This window comes from Aplidium turbinatum, chromosome 3 (genome assembly GCF_918807975.1).
Source record: "Aplidium turbinatum chromosome 3, kaAplTurb1.1, whole genome shotgun sequence".
NCBI lineage: Eukaryota > Metazoa > Chordata > Ascidiacea > Aplousobranchia > Polyclinidae > Aplidium > Aplidium turbinatum.
In genome coordinates this window covers 12,695,338-12,717,534 of record NC_137474.1, presented here as the reverse complement: position 1 = coordinate 12,717,534, position 22,197 = coordinate 12,695,338, and the positions used below count along the sequence as shown (strand labels likewise).

Here is a 22,197-nt window from a genome sequence, read left to right as displayed (position 1 = left end):
GTTGTAGTCAGGGAACTTGTTTTACAGCACCACACAAAAAGTGATTGTGAACATGTTCAGTTAATTGAATTTTAATAATTCGTAGCAATGATCGTTGTGTGTGGAATGTGTTAATGGTGAGTTTTGGTGCAAAAACTCAAAGATGTTTGAATCTTTATAAGACAAATAATCAAAGTAGTTTTTGTTTTCTGTAGCCAAATGTTAAAATAAACCTGAGTATGTTAAATATGATTACGTCACTCGGCTTCATATGCATAATTATGGTTCAATAAGACAAACTCTCAACCGAAGCTCTATAACAGCCAAAGGATACAAAATACAATTTTACAAGCTAAACTAAATAGTTTTCGGCTTATAAAACTAAAGTTAGATTGCTGAACAATTTAAAATTTGGCTTCTGTAAAAGAGCATTAGCAAGTCCACTTACTTCATATACCGTAGTACACCAGGTTAAGTTTAGCAGAATATGTCCGATGCAAGCATCCAAACTGCCGCACCGCTTCTAGCCTTCTGGTGACCATGAATTGCTGTTCATCCACCTTCAGGATTTGTTTAAATGTTAAATGCCCTTGGCGACTTAGAACCAGTCGCGAAAACGTCGTATGGCCATAAGAAAATAACAGCGTGTGATGTTTGAGCAATTATTATTAGCCCGGAAATTATAGTTTTCAGTCTTGAAGATACGCCAAAGCTTATATGAAACTTTAGAAAATAAAACTCGACACTTTCTACAGTAATCTACCTTGAAACTGTGCCTTCAAAACTCATGCAAACTTGCAGACAAAAAATAATAAAATTTTATTTAAATGCATCATCATAGTCGTAAACCTGATTTGTATGAACCAGTGGCGTACCTTGACCACTTTAACAGGGTGTTCAGTGACGGCAAAGCAACAGCGGGGGGTCTGGGGGGCCTCCCCCAGAACATTTTTAAAATTAACATTGAATTTGGTGCGTGCAGAGAGCATTTTCAGCACAAATTCTGAACATGAACAGAACTGACAAAAATAATGTTGTCGGAATGGAGAAGAATACAAAATAGATATTTATTTGACAGCGCATTGAATGAAAGACTTAATAATATTAAACATTAAGTTGCATTTCTAAAGTCACATACTTCAGTTCACTTTTTATTTCCGACCATCAAAACGAACAATATTACTTGCCATAACACAGCAGGAGTCTGAAAAACGCGAAAGTTAAAGCGTGCTCGAGATGGAAATGATTTACTTCATGCAAGGATTAGGCACGGTCGCAACACCTTGAGAAATGTACAAGCGAATTAAAAACAAACAGGTGAAAGTTAAAACAAAAAACAATAGCAAAGCAACTCGATAATAAACAAGAAAAGAAAGTCGATTGCTATGTTGGTCGGCTGTACTTTTATCCGCCGTACTACTTAGTAAAAACGAAAATGTTTAACACCTCGACTACAGAAGGAAAATTCATCTATAGCATAATTCGATTCTTCTTGTTTGCGCAATAAATTTTTGAATTACATCGTCGTAGAAAGCTTGCTTTTGCTTCAGTTCTAGCAAAAGTTGTTTCCAACGCTGATCACCTCAAACTCTAATCCAACAAGCTAAAACTTGCTATTGTCTGGGATTCCCCCAATGACGCGCTAAGGTGTGCAGATCAGCAAGTGCACAGCCTGGCTGACCTAAAACCATTGCTGTTTTCGCTGCCTTGTGACGTCATTTTTCTTAATTGTTTATTTTAAATAGCACTCGCCAAGCTGTCAGTGCACACCCAGCTTAAAGGTAATGACCGAAAAAAATTAAAGGCAATGACCTCAAACGTTGGAATATTAAAATTAGAAGGGGACGAGTTTTGCAATTGAAAAGAAAGCAATCAGCATGCAGCAAGATGTTAGAATATCATGAAAGTAAAGAACATCGACAACCGATAGAAATTTTCTTTTTTTCTGGATTTCTTGGGGTGTGCAGTGCACACCTTGAACACCCTGAATATACGCCACTGGTATGAACGTGTTCAATGAGAATGGTCATCCGCAGACCAACGCAAGAGTCAGCAAACTACGACACGTGTCAGTTGATTTAAACGCGTGAAACATGAGACTTTGTAAAATGCTGTTTTTATGAAGAGAATTGACACATTGTAGGTAAGATATCTAAAACAACTTGCCTGGACAAGGATTTAACCAAGCTTATCTTTAGACCAGAAAGAGAGAGACCTTTTATTTTGTCTGTTGCGAGAGTAGTACGGTACAATTAAACACAATACGCATAATATAATACCATAGCAATCTAGACATCACAACAGACAGCAGTCAGCAGTTATTTATCTATGGATCACGATCCAAAGTTAAGTTACATAACCAATTGGAGGTTTGTTAGCCCTGAACGAATCCAAAGCTTTTATTTTGCCTTGAAATTATTTAAACATAACGACCATGCGGTTCGCGCTTGTCAATCTTTTAGTTAACTGGTTTGCTGTGAAAAACGATTGAAAGGAGGTCGCAGCTAGTCGAAAATAGACTACAGCGCAAAAGGCTGCATGAAGACCAATGCGAACATAATGACCGGTTTCAACTAGTTCTTACCAATTTCATTTCAACGTGAGCAAAATTCAACTACAAATAAGAATCGGCACTCTACTTGTTTTGCTTCACTGTCCTTACATTAAGTTAACAAATTAACTACAGAAACACAACTTGAAAAAGATTGGTCAAGCAATCTGCAAATGAGTTGCTATGTAAGGTACAAGGTACTTATAGCAGTATTACAAGGAAGATCTCGAAACGTTCATGGACAAATATCATCAGCTGTTCTATACACCTTCTCTATCATAACCCACACAAGTCCATCGCAGATGATGCTATTCCGGACAGTCAGTTGCTTCGGGGAAAATAAAGAAGAAATATCAAGACTAAGGAAGGTAACATGGCCCTAGAACTCTCCAAAACCTCATGAAAGTCACTTTTGAATTTCGCGCACGTCACATCTAACCGACTTCATCTCATTCCGAGTGTCAACAAAACCTTCATTCGACATCTTCTTTGTAACTTTGTGGAGCTATTGAGAGCATGATTAATCATACCAACCTGCAAACACAACTGAATAGTTTATTTAAAAAAATGTAAGCTACCGAAGGAGGCTACCAACGCTTTAGGTTGGTAACCCAAAAACGGCCAAAAAGAGCTGCTTTAAGAATTATTCTGATTCCGGGAACATAAAAATCCTTCCATCTGGTGCCCGAAATGCGACACAAAAGTTGCTTCAAAAGGAATAAAATTTCAGAAATAATTCTTTGCTTGTTATCAACATACGCGTCAAATAGGCTTTTTTTTTAAACATGTTCTGTTCATGTGCAAATTAGTAGATAAACTAGCAGGGAAAGCGAAGGATATCACAACATACCAAAAAAACTGACAGCAATTCTTCGGTATAACTTGGCTTGACTTTGCACCATCCTCATTACGCTGAAGCTCATTGTCCACCGTCTCGCAATCTGAAGCTTCGAGTTCAGACTGACCGGGCTTGGTTACGTCCTCCGCAGACGACACCTCTTGCACTTGGGATGTTCCAACCATCCATTCACCAACTCGCTTACATTTTTTCTTTTTGGGAATCTCCTGCGATACAAAACAGATAGGAAACGGAAATACGGAGAATCTATTATATGGGCTCAACTGCTCATGACGATAATGGATCATATCAGTCAAATTTAAAAAAATCAGAAGAATTTCGTGATGTAAAATACTAATTCATCATACTTGGTCATTTCTCTCTCGGTCTTTACATTCAAAATTATAACTATTTTCTGTTCGAGTGCAATTATCGGAAAAACACACACAAACCAACCGCTTTGTTTAACTGCAAACTTCCGCTCAAAAAAATTCTAACAGTATTATCTCGCCTTTGAAGTGACTTTCAGACCTTATCAAAATTGCCTTCATTCTAAAGTAAACATCTCAGAGTAGCTCACCGATACTTCCAGGAGATGACCTTCGTGATCAGCTGTTGAAGGGACGCTGACTAAAAAGAAGGTTTTAAAATCTATGGCGTCTTGTTTCTCTGTGAGGATATCGCGCAGTTTCGAAGCACCGACTTTACGTCGTCTTTCAGTATCCTTAGGAATCTATAAAGCATGAACGATTAATTGCGTAGGTTACGTTTTATCTAGATATAATTAGATATATTAGAAGCGGTGGGATGGCGCAGCTGATAAGGCGCTCGCTTTCCAATCATGCAATCCTGATTCGACTCCCGGCTTAAGGTGGTTGTTGAAAAACACCGCGCACCTCTACCCAGGGTGTAATAAATTGGGTGGGTGTAGTTGCTGAAGGAAAGGCGGCCGAGAGAAAGGAACTGGCCATCCTACTCTCGTTAGTGCCAAAGGCTTAGTATGGTGAGAATCTTATCTTCTCATCCCCCGATGCTTGGATTCAAGTATGGGACTCACCTAGATATATTAAATATAATAAACAAAACTCATTGAATAGAATATTAACACAACGTTACAAATGCATAGTAAGATGTTTCTGTGCCAAAGATATACGTACATGATGTCACAAATCGTTAATGAGGCATTGTGTAAACAAACCGTTAGCCAGAGCCCTTCAGAGGATGATTTGGGCGGGGTGCCAATGATATCCTAGGGTTCCAATCAAGAAACTTTTATGAAAAACACATTATATCCAGAAAAGACGCGGTGGCTTCTTTCCGGGCCGCAACTTTCCAAAAGATACCATAAAAAATTCCCTTCTTTAAAATTTGACAAATCAAAGTCGCGCTGATCAGTAGGGTAGGCATTTTAACACTTATTACTTTGAACTTTGTTTGGTAATTACAGAAGAAAAAGCAGCAATAGCAGTGGTGAGAATCAAACCCACGTCAATGAAATGACTACCATCGCCCTAACCCTCTGCGCCAAGTCAGCCGATGCCAAACCGATGACTTAAATTAGCTACGATTTGCGTTTTTCCTTTGTTATTCCGAAGTTTTAACATGGAGAATTTTTTATGGCACCTTTTATAAAGTTGCTTCCGGGCCTTGGAAAGATTGCGGTCCCTAAAATCATCTCGGGTACGGGTCCAAAAGCACCCCCTGAAACCCCTGTCAACGCCTGTCAACGCTACTACCGCTACCTACCCGTACATCAGGGAACTTGACTATATGAGAAATGTATATTTGGGCTTTGCAACCTAATTTCTTCGAGCCAACGTTACGAGTAGGTGTTTGATTCTGAAAAAGAGAAAACAACAAATAAATAATATTCAACAAAGCACATTAGAAGGAGTCGGTTGTCTACGCATAGGCATCGTCTAATAATGTTGAAAACATAGTAACTTTAGCGGGTTTAGCAAACCCAAACCTAACAACTAAAAGTGCAATTAAAGAGCACATCGCCTCTTGTGAAGCGTGCACTGACAATGTCTCGATCGACCAATTTAAAATCATCTCTCGAGGCAGATCTGATTTTCAGACTAAGATCATGGAAGCCTTAAGAATCAAACGTAACAATCCATCTCTCAACCGGCAGTTATTCGCCTGTGGCTCATCGTTCCTTTTGTGTGTGTTCTAATTGTTTTGTCCAATGCCTGTAGTCTACACCTCACGTGATCTGTTTCCCACCGCATAATTTACTCGCAATCATTCTCGTATCATTTGTTCAGTTTGTGCTTTCAGTCCAGAGTGTCGTTACAGTTACAGTGCATAGTCAAATTTATCTTACGATTTTTCATTTTATGTATTGCAGATTTAATTCCTGATGAGGACACACGTACGTGTCGAAAACGTTTGAGTTTATTTAATTATGTTATATTTTGTGTGAAATAAAGTATGCTAAACCCGCTAAAGTTACTATGTTTTATTTCTCTATGGTTCAACAAAGCAAACTCTCTACCAAAGCTTTAATGTTGAAAAGTTACAGAGAATGTGATACACAGACACTCAACGATAATTGAAAATGTCAAGTTAGTAGACTATGGTATGCCACGAACTGGTTTTATAAATTGAGCTACAAAAACGCTATACGGTAATTATTGAAATAAATAGGAAGAGACAGACCAAAGCAATGATAAGGGAACATATTTTACCATGATACGAAGGCAATGGAATTATACACTATACAGGCACCAAGCCTCTACCTGAATGGCGTAACCAATTATTTAAACTTGCAGACTTCATTATGTGTAAGTGGAACGCATAGCGAGAAAATATAACGATGAGCACTATCTTAGCAGATCACAAAACCTACAAGAAGTTTTCTTTGTTCTGCTCTCTTTTTTCTTTTCGATAGTGCTTGATCTGGACCATGATGACAGCATAGGATTTTACGACCAACAAACATAAAGGGAAAGCCGTCAAACTTGATTGAAGTGCGTGCAAAGGATACAGGATGTTTCCAGTAAATGCGATAACTGACATTTGGTCTCCAACCTGCCAAAAAAAAACAAAAAAAAGAACCCTTAAAAGGTTTTTAAAGGGGCAGACAACCCCATTTTCAAATGCAAATTGAAAGTTGAAATACATAAAGGGGATATTCAAAAACACGTTGCACTTGTTTTTATGAAAAAGTACCCATTTGTTCTCGCGCAATCTTAAAACAAAGTTTTGGTTTTGCAATTCGAACACACGCCGCCTCAACTGTTGTCAAAATAAAATATTTGCTTACGTGACGTCATAACCAGACTTTGGCAAAAACATTTTGCTGGTTTAAGGTGTTGAGTGCAGCTGCAGATAAGGTTTGAAGCGTTGCAGCAGTAGATAAGATTATCACAAGTAAAAATTTTAGCTCAGATTTAGTTTATTGTAGCTTTGATACTAGATTACATCATTTTAGAGACCATACTACACATTTACACTAGGCCTTGCACTGTTTGCAGGAAACAAGCAAATGCGATTATTTTGCTTCAGTGCTACAGAATGGTTTTGATGGGATTTAGTAACAAGAGGTTTAGACAGTCAAGGGTTGTAGGGGCTTAAATTTATTTATTTTTCATCTTTAGTCATGTTTGTGTACTATCAGACATGTTTGTAGGCCTATCAGACAGGCTAAACTAATATGCCTGTGACCTCAATATACGGTACATGCTTTCCCAGTGCCATACCTTACTTGAATAGACTAAGCTAAACCTGTTACAGTTTTATACTCATCATGACAAGTCGATGTGTTGTGTATGACTGTTCAGTGTTCATCTGGTGGTTCTTCATACAAGAAAATTGAAATGGGACAAGTTTGTAAACACCACAAGAGTATGGCCAGGAGCAACAGAGACCAGCATAATAATGCCGACTCCATTTCAAGGAAACAGATTTTCAAAATCTTCAATTTAACATGGGACTTGCCACACATCATTAAACCGCAATGCATGCCCTTCAATTTTTTTCAAAAAAATCCATTTCAACAACTCTGCAACCTTTGGAGTCAAGGTCCAGTGGGGAGACAACTCCACAACAAAATTCCAATCCATCCATACGACCGGCTGTCAGGAAACGTCAAGTTCTTGAAGTAATTTTGAGTTAACAATAATGTTACTACATGTTTGTTATAAAGTACCGTACATAAATTGGGGAATGGGGAGTACTGTACCATCCTTGGGAAATTGTTTTTCATATAATTTAGAATATCTTCCGGCTAAGCCTATTACATTTTAGTTGCTGCCTGCTGGCATAGCGATTCCTATCCTAGCTACATGTAATTTTAAAATGACCCATCTATAACTCACCAAGTATATTAACAAAAACAAGTCCTTGACAAACTGGTGTTTATTTCATTTACTGGCTAGCACGATATGCAACGGTAATGTAACAGTACATAAATGTGAGTTTTCTTTATTAGCCTACTGTCTTGTAATCTTGAGTTGTATTGTGCTGTTTTGTGATGTGCTTTTTGTGTTCATAGTTGTCCTGGTATTCTGATGGGTCAAGCCAAACAAAAATCGTTATTTGTTATGCCGCAGCACAATACAACATATCGGATTTTCGTGTTTGTTTGTCAAAAGGATGCCATGAAGCCAAGGAGTGTGGCAAAAGGTAAGAAATTTTAACTTTATATTATAATAAACTAACATATGAAATAACGGGTGGCGATGATGTCGTCCCCTCATACATCATACATTGCTTGCTGCTTTTGAGAATCATGCTGCTAAAATGAGTTTCATTTGTAAAACTGCTTGTGTCTTGGTTGGTTTTGAATCTTTATCCTCGGACTGGCAAAGCCTTGATTGGTTATTCCTGGTAGTTTCGCATACTTGTGGAGGCTCTTGACACAGGGCTGGTTACCGAGATTAGCAAAGTTGAAGTTTTTCGATTGTTGAAGTGTTGTTGCCGGAGAATTCACTGGGTGCCCCTGAATGGGAAGCAGTCCTGAAAGTGCGTTGCTCAAGCGCACACTCCGAGAGTCGAACTTGAGCCGGGCGCGTAACCACTGAGCTAACGGGGCGGGATGGGAAGGCCTATTATTGGTCAACATTTTTGTTACGGATTTGTTATAATAGATGTAATAAAAGATAAGTTTTTATTGGCTTGTGAGTGCAAACATCATTTTGGTCTGCATTTCTTTTATACTATGCATAGACAACTTGTAACTGCATTTATTTTATACTATGCATAGACAACTTGTAACTGCTATTCATTCCAACAAGAATAGCAGCAGGTCTACCGCTAGGTTTCGGGTTAGCTATCCGAAAGCAAAGCATAAGGAATGAGGCTATTCTCTAAAAACGATCAAAGAAAACCCCACTTACCATAAGTTATCTATATGATACACCATAATTTTATGAAATTAGCAATATTCCAAAACTGCTACTTTATAATATGTGTACTGTGTAGTTGTAGTATGTGATTACCCAGTCAGCAAAATCAATCATTTTTACGTTGATTCAACGTTTTGCAGACGTTGAAACAATGTAAAAATGACGGATTTGACGCAAATATTGTCATTTTATTATTCATTTATTTGACGCAAAATTCGTCATTTTTACATTGATTCAACGTTTGCAAAACGTTGAATCAATGTAAAAAGGACTGATTTCGTTGACTGGATAAGCATGTGCGGTAAAGTGAAATGTGTGCAGCAATCATTGTGACTACCATACATTTTTATTGATTTAAAATGCATTATCTTTTTTAAAGATCATGCCAAGAGCCTTTTGAAGATTGCATTGTGTGAAAGGGAAACATTGGCAGAACACCGAGAAGAATGGGAAAGCACACCTCTTTCCATGCATTTATGCTTAGACGTTTGCATCCAGATGTTTCTGATGCAATTGCATCTTATTTTTCACGGTTTTCTAACCAAAACCCGTCTTAAATGATGTAGCAAATGCAATACCTAAACGTGGGCAATCATGTTGTATTATATTCATGTAACCAAAAGTTGCTTTTAAATACGTTATAGGCACATTGTCTACAGACAATTTGTTCGGTGGATCTGGGGTTACCTTTGTCATTCAATCCGTGTGCCTCTGCCGTCATGCGTTGTTTCGGCTATTAGGTCGAAATTTTCAAGTGAACATAGAAAATATGTTGGATTTAAATTATCCTGATTTGAAATAAAAAGAAGTCACAATTCAAAGTCTGCTTCAAGAAAAGCTTTGCCGTGTGCATAGAGAGAGTGATTTTTGTACTTGTACACTAAAGTATACCTATCAGAGTTCTTGAGAAAATGTTCCTAGTTCTTTATAAACTAATATGGTGCTTGCCTGAAGCTAGTTGCTTTCGGTGTTCATTTTATCAACTACTAAGCTGCTTAAAATCGACATAAATAGTTCATTGCATTTGCTGGAAACGACACCATAAGCGATCTCTTACTCTGCATTTCAAATGCATCTTGCGTGAACATACGAGCAGCTTGTACCGTTATGACGTCACGTCCGATTATGGCACGGTTCAGTGAGCACGCGTCGCTCTGAAACTAAGGGCTAACTAAAACGGCCCTACAAAGGAAACGCAATGAAATTAAGGAAAAATTTCAACGACAACCACTTATTATACATCTCTAGAGCACTTACAAAGAAAAAAATCGAAAAGTATGGTTTGGGGTTTACTGCCCCTTTAAGCATTAGTTCGATTCAAACGGACAGACTGGATTTTGCGACCAAGACTGATTTTTGTCAGTTATGATGCGTTATCGACTGACGAATTGACTGCTCTAGAGATTCTTAAGCTTCTCGTTTTGTCTCTTGCAGGCTTTTCAAAGACAAATTTATCTCTACCAACTTTTTCAAATCGAATTTTAGGCATTTATCGTGCTGTTTATCTTTACCGCTTTAGTGAATTTACCTCAGAGATAGTTGGAATTCAACCGCAAAGGGCAATACAGTATTTCACCAGGTGAGACTACAAAGTACAAACAAACAAAAAGGCTAAGCCACAATTGAAAGTGAGATGATGTCGCAATACAATAATATAACGGGATTAAACGAAACCAAACGTGGGGAAGTACCGGTATGTGTTAAAACAAAATTATTTCTTTTTTATAGGTAACAATTTCAAAGTAACTTTCAATACCTTTAATGTGCGGTGTCCTATTACGCCAACATATCGCATCGTAGCTTAATCGAACTTAAAATATTTTCTTATTCAAAATAAGATGATTTAGCTGCTAGCTGATTGAAATTGACTATTGGCTGTTTATGATAGATCTGATTCAAGTGTGAAAATAAATTTGTTTGTATTGAAAAACATTAGTGTCACAAATCACAATTTTAAAAGATAAAGAGTCAAGAAGAAGGCGGTGATGTTGGATAAACTCAAATAGGAGGAAGATCACTAAAACGACCGGCGAAGCTTAGCTGCTTGTGCATGACCTAACAAGAGACAAACCACCTCAGAGAGAGAAAATGTGTGTGAATCATTATTATCAAACATACTTTTATCACTGAAGTGTTTGTCTTTTTGTTGAACGATATACGATGTAGACGTTTCTCTTTCGAGATCATTAATGAAGTTTGACACCTCTTTCTCGGTGGGGAAGATGCGCAAATTAAAGTTGTCCAAATCTCTGACAAAAAAAAAACAATAATTTGAGTACCGTATCATAAGTTGGTGTAATTCTTTTCAGTTAAGCGATTAAAGCCAGTTTAAAGGTGTAAAACTATTCATATTCAATAGAACAAGATGATGTTGCTACTGGTGATTAATGCAAGTGTGAAAAACTACAAAATAATAACAAGACGGTTTGAGATTTTTTGTTGTACTATAGATGTCAGAAAACAGACATACCAGTAGACATACGACAAAAATTCATTCATTAGTAAAGTTACAACAAACAAACAAGTCACAATACCTTGTTCACTTGTCTTATTTTGCTCTGAGTATTTAAAGTTTGAAGCATGATCTTGTGCTTGATAACTTTAAAGCTAAGCAATATCGAGAAAAGAAATGTTGCTGTTTTGCAATACCTGCTAGAATCAACTGGTGCATTTTCATAGGATGGCCACAAAGGAGTTGGGGAGGCAAAAGGGTCGGGTATCGCTTCCATCATAGCGTTCTTCATCTTTTGGGAAAGAACATTCAGAGGTTTTTCTGCTTCTTCAATCTGTTGCCAAGAATTTCAAATAAAAAACTGTGATACAAGAATGTTTATTTGTTTGTAATAATAACAGAAATGCAATGCCAATAACACAAAAAACAGCATTTTTTTTTTAAAGCCATGGATTTGAAAGTTTGATGTCAAGCCAATGGAACAGTTCTGATTCAGTACATGTGCTGTGTTTCTGTCTCACACTTTAAAAAAAACATATATAACACAATTTCATACAGTTATGACCATTGACCAGATGAGACACCTCCCAGTATGCAGTGGATGGACACAAATTAAGAGAATGTTATGTTGGTCGCAAAGCAGAGTGGTGAGAACCCTGGTTCGACATTTGTAAGGTCGCCACCGCTTAAGAGCATGTGGCTGTACCTTTCAATTGTAAAGTGGCCCTCCAGAACAGTACGCTGCTCTAAAGAGAAATGCGTATGGCCCTTCTTAAGGCTATAGCTTACTGAAATGAACTAGGCCGCTTATAAAAAGCATAAAAAATATCTAACAAGTTCATGATTACCTTGTTTATTTATAATGACCACCTTTGCTATGATATATATGCACTACTATAGGGATTGTAAGCGTATATACGCATTACATAGTTTAGTATAGCTAAGGAAAACATTTTCTGTATTGTACTATTGATAAATCAACTCATACAGTTGATTGTTTTGATTGAGCTGTAATAGTTAGCAAAAACAATCTAAGTGGACCAAATTTAGTTGTAGCTTATTATTTTTGCATAATGCACATACCTTAGTAAGCACCATATAAGTAAAATATCTGAGTGTCTAATCTGATCTATGGCAGATAGGCAGTAGGCACTATAAGTTTAATTGGCAACATTTGAAAAACATACTTTTTTTTCTATCTTGATGATATCTCTAATTTGTCGGTTACAATACATCATAATAAATTAATTATATTAACATGCAATTTCCAAAAAAAATAGTCCATCCTGTTTCAAACTTTGTATTTTTTTGATTTATATTGGCCTGTTTTCATATATTTACATACTTCTACTATGAGATGGTTTCTATGTGTATTTGGAGGGGGAAGAGAAATATAAATTCTTTGCTCGACTTGCAGCTCGACATTGCTTTTGAGGGCATCTCGTAGTTTCTTGGAAGCTTTTTTCTTGAGAGGTTGAGCATTTTGCTTGACCTGAAACATTATGAAAGACATTGTGAGATTAGATGATACCCTTCAATAAACCATGGTTATTGACTTCATCAGAATATCTTTTTTAATTCAGGAGACTTCATTTCTTCAAAATAGAACAACTTCTTAAAATATTAAACTAAATAAATATACCTCAGGTAGCAACATTTTACATAAAATAAAAATCGACATACAAAATATTGAGGAAACAAAAGGACTTCTTTCATCACCACTTTGGCAGGACAGTCAAGCTTTACTGGTGTGATGGAGGAAGATGATGCTTTAGCTTGATTTTTTCCAAGCTATTAATAAATACATCAGCGTGCAGTTTAGTTCATTCAGATAGTACGTCACCATTTCTAGCAGTAGTTGCAATGTAAATCTGATGAATGTTGCAACTACCTACTGCTAGAAACAATAATAATCCTGATAAACACCCAAACCTTCAGTGTTTATACTATGTCCCTGATATACCACTATTACACCCAGTGGGTCTCGAGTAGCCCCAATTTTAGAGGATGACCTTTATAATTTTCCTGAAACAATATTTAGGTAAAATTTGTTTATTTACACTTCATATGTCATACAAAAAACATCTACACAAAAAAAATATTGTTCTATTTAATTTGAAGGATGGACGTCCAATACTATGTTAGGGTATTCATATCCAATATCCAATACTATGCAGTGGCAATTTTTTTAAAGTTAACTGTAGGGTAATCGTCTAAGTGCATGGGACAGTTTTGGGACACATATGTCCAGCAGTCGTCAAAGGGTTAAAAAGTAATAGGAATACCAGTACGGTACATAATAAAATAGATATATACAAGAATGTTTTTGCCTTAACTTTTTATACTAGTATATGAGTCATTCCATTATAATTCAACAAATTTTGAAGAAATTTTACACCACCATCTTAGATTTTCTTTATTTTTACATATTTGGTACATATTTTAGAATAATATTCATAACTGTTGGAATTTTTTTGATACCTTGTGTCGTTTTCAAGTTATCGCAATTTAAAATTTGACATTTTTGCCACTAGTGGCGCTATTGTGCGTGGGAATATTTTGGGAAAATGCTCTAAAGTCACCATTTCTTGTCCAATTATGATGAACGAAGTGTCTATTCCCATGTTCTCATGGGTGAGGAATTGAATTATGCTATTAAAATATCAAAAAAAACAATTGCTTGATATGAAAATCCTCATGTTATTTTTTAAAAGTTCCTCAAACTTTAAGGCCCTCCCACTCCCCCATGATTGCATAATTTTTTTTCTGATTGACTCCATTTTGTAAAGTGATTGTTTATTTACCAAGAAATGAAAAATCTTTCACTGAACTTTTCTCTAAGTGCTTTTATCACATTAACTGTTAGCATACGCATCGCAAGCTAATAATTATATTTAAGCTATTGTGAAGTTAGGGATAACAATTATGATTTCAGAGCCATTATGACTTCACAAAGACATAAAAATGATATGGTTAACCTCAATTTAACATAAACAATATCACACCAAATCAGAAAAATCAATTTATTAAAATATAGAGCTTTTGCCACACAAGTGTGGCTTCTTCAGTATAATCTTATTCGAATAGAAATTATTGAAAATATTTAAATATAATTCTATTTGAATAAGATTGAAAATATTCAAATATAATTCCATTTGAATATGATTATACTATACTGAAGAAGCCACACTTGTGTAGCAAAAGCTCTATATTTTAATAAATAGATTTTTCTGATGTGGTGTGATATTACTTATTTTAAATTAAGGTTAACCACATCATTTTTATGTCTTTGTGAAGTCATAATGGCTCTGAAGTCATAATTGTTATCCCTAACTTCCCAATAGCTTAAATATAATTATTAGCTTGCGATGCGTATGCTAACAGTTAATGTGATAAAAGCACTTAGAGAAAAGTTCAGTGAAAGATTTTTCATTTCTTGGTAAATGAACAATCACTTTACAAAATGGAGTCAATCAGAAAAAAATTTATGCAATCATGGGGGAGTGGGAGGGGGGGGGCTTAAAGTTTGAAGAACTTTTAAAAATAACATAAGGATTTTCATATCAAGCAATTATTTTTTTGTTATTTTAATAGCATAATTGAATTTCTCACCCATGAGAACATGGGAATAGACACTTTGTTCATCATAATTGGACAAGAAATGGTGACTTTAGAGCATTTTCCCAAAATATTCCCACGCACAATGGCGCCACTAGTGGCAAAAATGTCAAGTTTTAAATTGCGATAACTTGAAAACGACACAAGGTATCAAAAAAATTTCAACAGATATGAATATTATTCTAAAATATGTACCAAATATGTAAAAATGAAGAAAATCTAAGAGATGGTGGTGTTCAACATTTGTTGAATTATAATGGAATGACTCATATATGACAAACTTATAACCTACCAAATAAGCAATCAATTAAAAAAAGTTTATTGAACTAACTTGAAATTGTTGCTCTTTTTGCCACAAGTGTCGATCTACACCATATTTACATTCATAAACTCTCTGGCTTAATACTAGAAATGGTTGCCCACAAAAAGGTATTGTTGATTTGCTATCTCTTGATACTTTGCCTTCAAACATGACATAATGATTCTCTGCAGTGATGTCTGAAATTTTTACAACATACCGTACTCAGAAAAAAATAATCAAAAAATGTACTTTGCTAATATACTTTGCAAAACGTTTTTACATAAGATACAATTCACCATAATTTTACATCATAAATAGGTTTGAGCCATTATGGCATTAAGTGCACAATGCAGCAATAATATGCAATGTAAATCTATACTCTTTTAAATAAAAAAAAACTACTGTAGCATCGGCTCGTTGCATATGTACGGTACTAAGTAGTGCTAAGTACGTAGAACAATGCAAATAGACAATAGCAAGTAACATACAACTTTATTAGTGAAACTCCTCTAATCGAATTGGGACACAGTTAAGCAAACCATGTAAGAGAGTTGAGTGCATTAACTCTTATTATTATGTTAGAAAGGGAGCGTCAAATGAATGCCAACATGTATATCGTTGAATTAGAAAATTTTGACAATATTTATCCTTGCTCACCCATTGTGCCAAATGACTTTTCTTTTTTTAAAACAACAAATTCATTTGAAGTTGCTTTTTCAAAAGCATGCAGCACATTAATAGCTTCATCAGTAGATGAGCAATACCCAAAATATGGATCATTATCAGTGTGCATCCCATATGACAGCCACTGAGGCTGGCATAATGCCTCAGTCATATTGTATCTGTGGGAATCACATGCGCTTACAACAGCTCCGGATTCACTTTTCTGATAAGTGATAAACTGGTCCACCTAACTCCTAATTTTATTCAATACCGGTATTCGCAAACAATCAGGATTAAAAAACAAAATCTTCCTTGTTGTCAGCGTTGCCAGGTGCTTTCCAACAAATGTTCTGTTGATTTTCCGCTTTTTCTTGCAACAAATTACACAGGTTAACAAAATTTGAAAAAAAATTTTAATCGAGAATGGGAGTAACTTTTTTTAGACCACAATTTGCTGCTGATTTCAAATCTGGCGCTAGTTTCGCTCTAGCACATCAGGTTTTAAAGTTATTGGTCTGAAAATTTTTGACCAGAAACGTCAATATTGCGTTCAAATACCGATTTTGTCGCTACAATTTTCAAATTTAGATTAGCTTCAGAGAGCAGAGTGTTTCAGATTTGTGCATTGCTTTCACAGATTCAACACTATTTAGTTGCATATGTATGCATACTAGACACTAGAGTGCAAAAAATGCCTCTTAAACCTTGTCTGAGGTGCTAAATACTTGAGCTAGCAAAATACTGAAGTGTCAGGTTTTTAAGCTCCCTGTATTATATTACAAAAACACAAGAAAAACGTTCAGCATGATACCAAAGATAGTGTTTAAAATGTTGCAATGACACTTAGACACTGCTGCATTAAAATCACTGGGCATAGGTGTACATGTTGGATCATCGCGATGCAGCATCCAGCAGTAATCACCCATCATCCTTTCGTTCCAGAACCCTTGATAGCGTGCTTTCATGCTTTGGATATCTTGGTGAATCCTTTCACCTTGTTCATCACTTACTGCACCAAGGTTCTCAGGGAAAAAGTCCAGGTGGGAATGAAGAAAATGAATCTTGAGGGACATGCGGCAGCCCATGTCATTGTAAGTTGAGAGCAACCTTTCAAGACCTTTTCTGAAGGAAGCAGCCTTGAAATTTCCCAAAAAGTCAAAGCATAATCATTTAAAGGATTGCCATGCTCGACATTCTGATGAAGTGAGTGATTTTTCAAAGTCAGTATCTTTTAAAACTTCTCGAATCTGTGGACCAACAAATATTCCTTCTTTAAGCTATGCATGACTTAGTTTTGGAAATTTCTTACAGAGGTACAGAAAACCGTTTGAATTTGATTTGCCCATTGCTTTCACAAAATTCTTCATCAAGCCGAGTTTGATATGTAATGGCGGCAAAAGAATTTTGTCAGGATTAACTAGCGGGACATTTTGGACACTTTCTCATCCAGGATTGTAGGAGCTTCTTGTTGGCCAATCCTTTTTCTGGTAGTGCTCAGTAGTAGCGCAACTATCCCACAGACACAAGAAACAACAGTACTTTGTAAATCCCCCTTGCATCCCCATTAAGATTCCAATCATTTTCAGGTCTCCACAAATACTCCACTCATAATCCCTGTGATTAATAGCATTGAGAAGAATTTCGATGTTTACATAAGATTTCTTTAGGTGCACCGAGTATGCTATGGGAATGGATGGCTTTTCATTTCCGTTATGTAAAAGAACAGCTTTCAGGCTTCTTTTCGAGAAATCAATGAAAACTTGCCACTCATGAGGATTGTGAACTTCTCTCAATTTGTGAAAAAGTTCTTCAATATCATGACAAAAGCACAGGGGCCATCAACTTTAAACAAAGCAGCGAGGTCTTTGTTTCGTTTTCCGTAATGGCTCACTGCAACACCTTCCTCAACCAGATTTCGCTCTTTTAATCTTGACGCAAGGATTTCTGACTTTTGCTTTGAAAGGCCAAGGTCTCTAATCAAATCATTGAGGTGCTCCTGGGAAAATAACTGTGGCCTGCCTTCTTCTTCTTCTTGATACTCAGAACTTGTTGATGAGAGTTCGCTTAATGAAGCGACGTCATCACCATCATTTTCAATGGAATCTAGGCCTCCATGTGGAGGTAAAGGTGGCGACATGGTTTCATCATGAGGAACCGGCCGGCGAGCAGATTCTAAGTTTGGATAAGTTATTTTGTCCCTTTGCTTGATTATGACGTATCATTGTTTTATTGTTTATATCATTGTTTTATTATGACGTCACACTTAATTTGCGAATAAAAAAAACTGCTTTACTTGCCTGTAAATGTGGCATGTCTTCAAAATTTTAAAATTGGAATATCTAGAAAACATGATGTGCTAGGAAAAAAGTAAAGACATTTTTGAAATCAGCGCACAAAATGCTTCTAGAATCAATTAATCACGAGCTCGATTAAAATTTGCTGTTGACCAGTGTTATTATTAACGTACCACGGAAGAAAATTGCTTCATCAACATTACGTCAAAAAATGCAATGTACTCAACCGGAACAACGTAAATCTATTACGAAACGCTTATAGAGCTTTATTGTCTTGGCACAAAAGCTTCACTTCATTTCTATTTGAACACAGTTGGAAACGTTATTGTAATTTCTGTTGGTCTCTGTAGCGCCTGCGGCTTTTCTTACGCTTCCTTGCGTCTCAGTGCCGTTGTGAAATCTGTGAAATCTGTGCCGTTGTGAAATCTGTTTCTTTTTCTTGGTAGTTATGGTGTCGATTTAGTTATGATGATAGTTTAGTTTTCATGTTCTTAGTTTCATGTTCTGTGTTCTTAGTTTTCATTTCGTGCTGGTTGATTTCGTTTCATTTCAAATAAAATTTAACAAAGTGAATAGCCATTCTAGCTAAAAAAAAATTGTTTTTACTTTAGCTTGTGCAAATTTAAAAATTAAAAAAAAAAACATCTGGCAATCTTGATGATATTAGAATTTAGTTACAGAACAGGGTAGGCACTTTAACATTACCCACTGGTCGAAGAGGTACGCAATCATGCGTGACAAGTGGCAATGTAACTGACGAGAAGAGAAGAAAAAAGGCCATAACCCACTGGCCGAAGAGGTACGCAATCATGCGTGACAAGTGGCAATGTAACTGACGAGAAGAGAAAAGTGGCAATGTAACTTCTAAATTCAAAACTTTCTTTGTTTTAAATAAGTAGGCTATTGTACATAACTTTTTACAGCCACCAAACTAACTTGTTGAGATCAAAAATGTAAGGCGTCGTTCGGCAAACACGGTCACATCCTCTTATGACGAACGGAAAATTACCCAGAGCCAGAGAAATTCTCAAATTCCAGCAAATTAAAAGAACTCTAGTTTTATTCCTCAACGTAGCCTAATTTGCCGATGGTTGACATTACTGACAACTTGTTAATATTGCTGCAGCAAATAACCGCACTGTTTTGTAGGTGCTTTTCTCATGGGTTACTGCGACGTTTTTTGATGTCTGAATATAACCACAGGACTTCACTTGAGCGTTACTGCAGCAAATAACTTCTTTTCATTTTTACTGCACATCAGCCCATCTCCTTCGAACGTAGCCTAATTTGCCGATGCTTGACATTTGTCACATTAAGAACACGGAAAGCAGCTAATTCGATAGCTGTGACAGTCTTTCGCTGCTTCCTGTCGTGCAATTTTAGTTTACAATATTGTACCGTAAGAAAAGACAAACAATTGTACTGTAACAAACCCATATTACTAGCTACGTCATAAGTTGATGGATTGCTGTTTGACAAAGACCATACACGCCTCATTAATGTCATTATATCCATGAATCCGCATCTTTAGAGTTTCATAAAACCAAAAGTAATTTCCTGAAAGTAATATTGATGCCCCAGAAATACGTAACGTAACAGTTAAACGACAGGGTAATAACCAGGGACTCAGGAACAATTGACAAAAAACTCAGTTCAAACCCCAAATAAATCAAATCCACTTTTAATCCTGTCATGTCTCCGTAACCGAGGGTGGCCGGATTCAGCTCCAAGTACGGGAATCGCTTTCACACCCTGCCTCCACATCGATCTGTCTAACGCGCAACTAAATTATGCTAATCAAACCTACGCAAAAATAATATGAACGCCCTAGGGCCTAGGCTCACAATTTAACTTTAACACAATTTTAACTTTAACACAGTTTAACTCACAATTTTTTTGTTTTGATGTCACAAACCATTCGAACAAACTGATTCCGAACAAGGGTATGTTTTTTGTGATCACATCAGGATGATTGCTCTTTTGAAATTACTGTATATTGTGTTGCACAGTGTAATCAGTCTTCTTATTTAATCAATGTAATGGTATGTTGTGAAGCATGGTTTGGCTCCAGGTCCCCTGCGGTCACAGACACGCATATTATCCCTAAATAGGGGGGTATCGCGATAGCCAGTCGCTCATTGTCGCCTGGTTTCAAGGAAAACCATGTAAACTTGATTTGTGGAATAATGTTGCGTTTGTTGAAGCTTGCAAACTTTCAGCTTGAAACACTGCAGAGTTCAAATGTCCGAACAATCCATGGAAAATCAAACAGTAGAAAAATAAATGAAGACAACTGAAGAATGCTCCAACAAGTCCCCCAAAAGTCGACATCCACAAAGCGGGATGTGATGACGATCTAAACATTGGTTTTATTATCAATTAGTAAATGTAGGTTCCAGAGTAATGAACTAAAAGAACTAATATGACGCCATTTGTGTGGTAATAAAGTTACAGTAACGGTAGTACGTAATCTAGCACTCACCTGTCCAGCTTTACATCGTTTGTTTAGTATGTTTTCTAATTTCCTCCAAGGAAGATAGGCTACTGCACACAAAGACCTCATCATATTTGCTTTCTCTCCATGGCGATGCGCATACGGATTTGATTTTGGTCGCTTGGGTAATGGATCACAAGCAAATTGAGTGTCGGGTTTGCGTTTCCTCTTGACTTTCAGAGATTTTTTGCCATCCTTTCGAACGATTAAGCCTGCATCAGAATTGCAAAGTGATGCAACATAATCTCTTGTGGCGCACGCTCGATCAATTGCAATATTCAAGCCAGTTGGATCTTCGACATTGTACGCGAAGTTGATTGTTTCATTCATCGCAGTGCGCAATTTCTTGATGAGGTTTAACTTAGCGTTGGTTTCAGTAGGCCTACCACTTGGGCTAGGTGTGTTCTCGACAGTAGATTCAGTGTTGATGCTACAATCAAAAACAGTGGAGTCGTTCACCTCGGTGGAGTCAGATGAACTACTAGCTTTTAAGCTATCAACGACAGTAGGTTCAGTGTTGATGCTACAATCAAAAACAGTGGAGTCGTTCACCTCGGTGGAGTCAGATGAACTACTAGCTTTCAAGCTATCAAGCTATCAACTTTCAAGCTATCAAGCTATCAACAACAACTTGCATATAGGGAATACTGCTCGTGAAACACAATAACGGTGAAACGCATACCGTACTAATGTTTACATGAAATTTATAAATTTAAAATAAGTAACCCTATGCTCATAGACAATATTGAAATTCGAAAAAAAAACGTTTTAATCAACCACTGGGACAGTGTGGTTGAACATCACATTGAAATAACTTTAAGCGACTCCCACCTTGAACTACAATCTGATTAGTCGGTCGGTGGAATCGTATGCAAAGTGAAAATACGCTTCCCGCAAAGTATTTCTTGCCTTCGTACTCTTTAACTCCTCAAGAAAAGTATTTTTGGTTATATTTGTACGCTGATACCTTCCGTGGGCCGTTCATGTTCAGCGTGGCGGGCCGCCAGTTGGTGACCCCCGTTGTACATGTATGTTAACGATCTTGTATGTTTCAAGCTAACAGACATGTCGCACTATGAGAGACAAACAACTTTTCAAATAAATTTAAATTACTCTGTACCAAACTTTCACAATCCAATGGTCAGAAATGAACCTTTCAAAAGTTTTATTTTGCCACCTTGATGTGTTCATTATAATGCAAACACGAGTTTGCACTTTGCAGGAAGATACAAAGCTTACATAGGCCTATATAGGCAACACGCAGGAGGGCTCTCGGGGTGTACGCTTCAATAAACTACCAGGAATAAATTGTCAAAGGCTTTGTCAGTTCGGGGATAAAAATTCAAAACCAAACCCTGAGCCATATTGAGGTTGAAAATCTTGTTAAAATAAAAATAAAATAGATTTTGTTACTTACAGTGACAACTTTCTTTGTCGAGATAAAGTAAGAAGTTTGGACAATGACATATGGAGTATTTGTAGAATCCCACAGAACATTTTGACATTTGTCCAAAGCTATAAAAGAAGTAGGCTGACCTGAAAAAAGACTAGGTTACTTGACTACACATATAACCAAAAAAAAACTTGAAATAACCTCTTATATCCAAATTAGTAGGATATATGGACTAAGTAAATAGGCTATCATGTCAGATA

General features: G+C 36.6%; 2 protein-coding genes across 3 annotated transcripts; one reads left to right on the top strand and one right to left on the bottom strand.

Moving 5' to 3' along the window:
- Window positions 1–1,109: 1,109 nt before the first annotated feature.
- On the bottom strand, window positions 1,110–19,528 carry LOC145766915 (calcium-responsive transcription factor-like). Of its 2 annotated transcripts, none has more exons than XM_082578622.1 (11): window positions 19,484–19,528; window positions 15,124–15,290; window positions 12,858–12,965; window positions 12,520–12,666; window positions 11,372–11,508; window positions 10,841–10,971; window positions 6,223–6,404; window positions 5,115–5,207; window positions 3,949–4,101; window positions 3,381–3,595; window positions 1,110–3,064 (listed from the first exon to the last, which is right to left on the bottom strand). In XM_082578622.1, the coding sequence occupies exons 1-11, from the start codon at window positions 19,485–19,487 to the stop codon at window positions 3,055–3,057; spliced, it is 1,347 nt and encodes a 448-aa protein (XP_082434748.1). In that variant the 5' UTR covers window positions 19,488–19,528; the 3' UTR covers window positions 1,110–3,054. The 2 variants fall into 2 exon arrangements, with proteins under 2 accessions (XP_082434748.1, XP_082434747.1); XM_082578621.1 differs by lacking the exon at window positions 19,484–19,528 and adding an exon at window positions 15,751–16,113.
- LOC145765941 (uncharacterized) lies at window positions 7,145–9,915 on the top strand. Its single transcript, XM_082577601.1, has 3 exons — window positions 7,145–7,476; window positions 7,870–8,000; window positions 9,102–9,915. Exons 1-3 carry the CDS (start codon window positions 7,145–7,147, stop codon window positions 9,281–9,283), a joined length of 645 nt encoding a protein of 214 aa, XP_082433727.1. The 3' UTR covers window positions 9,284–9,915.
- Window positions 19,529–22,197: the final 2,669 nt, after the last annotated feature.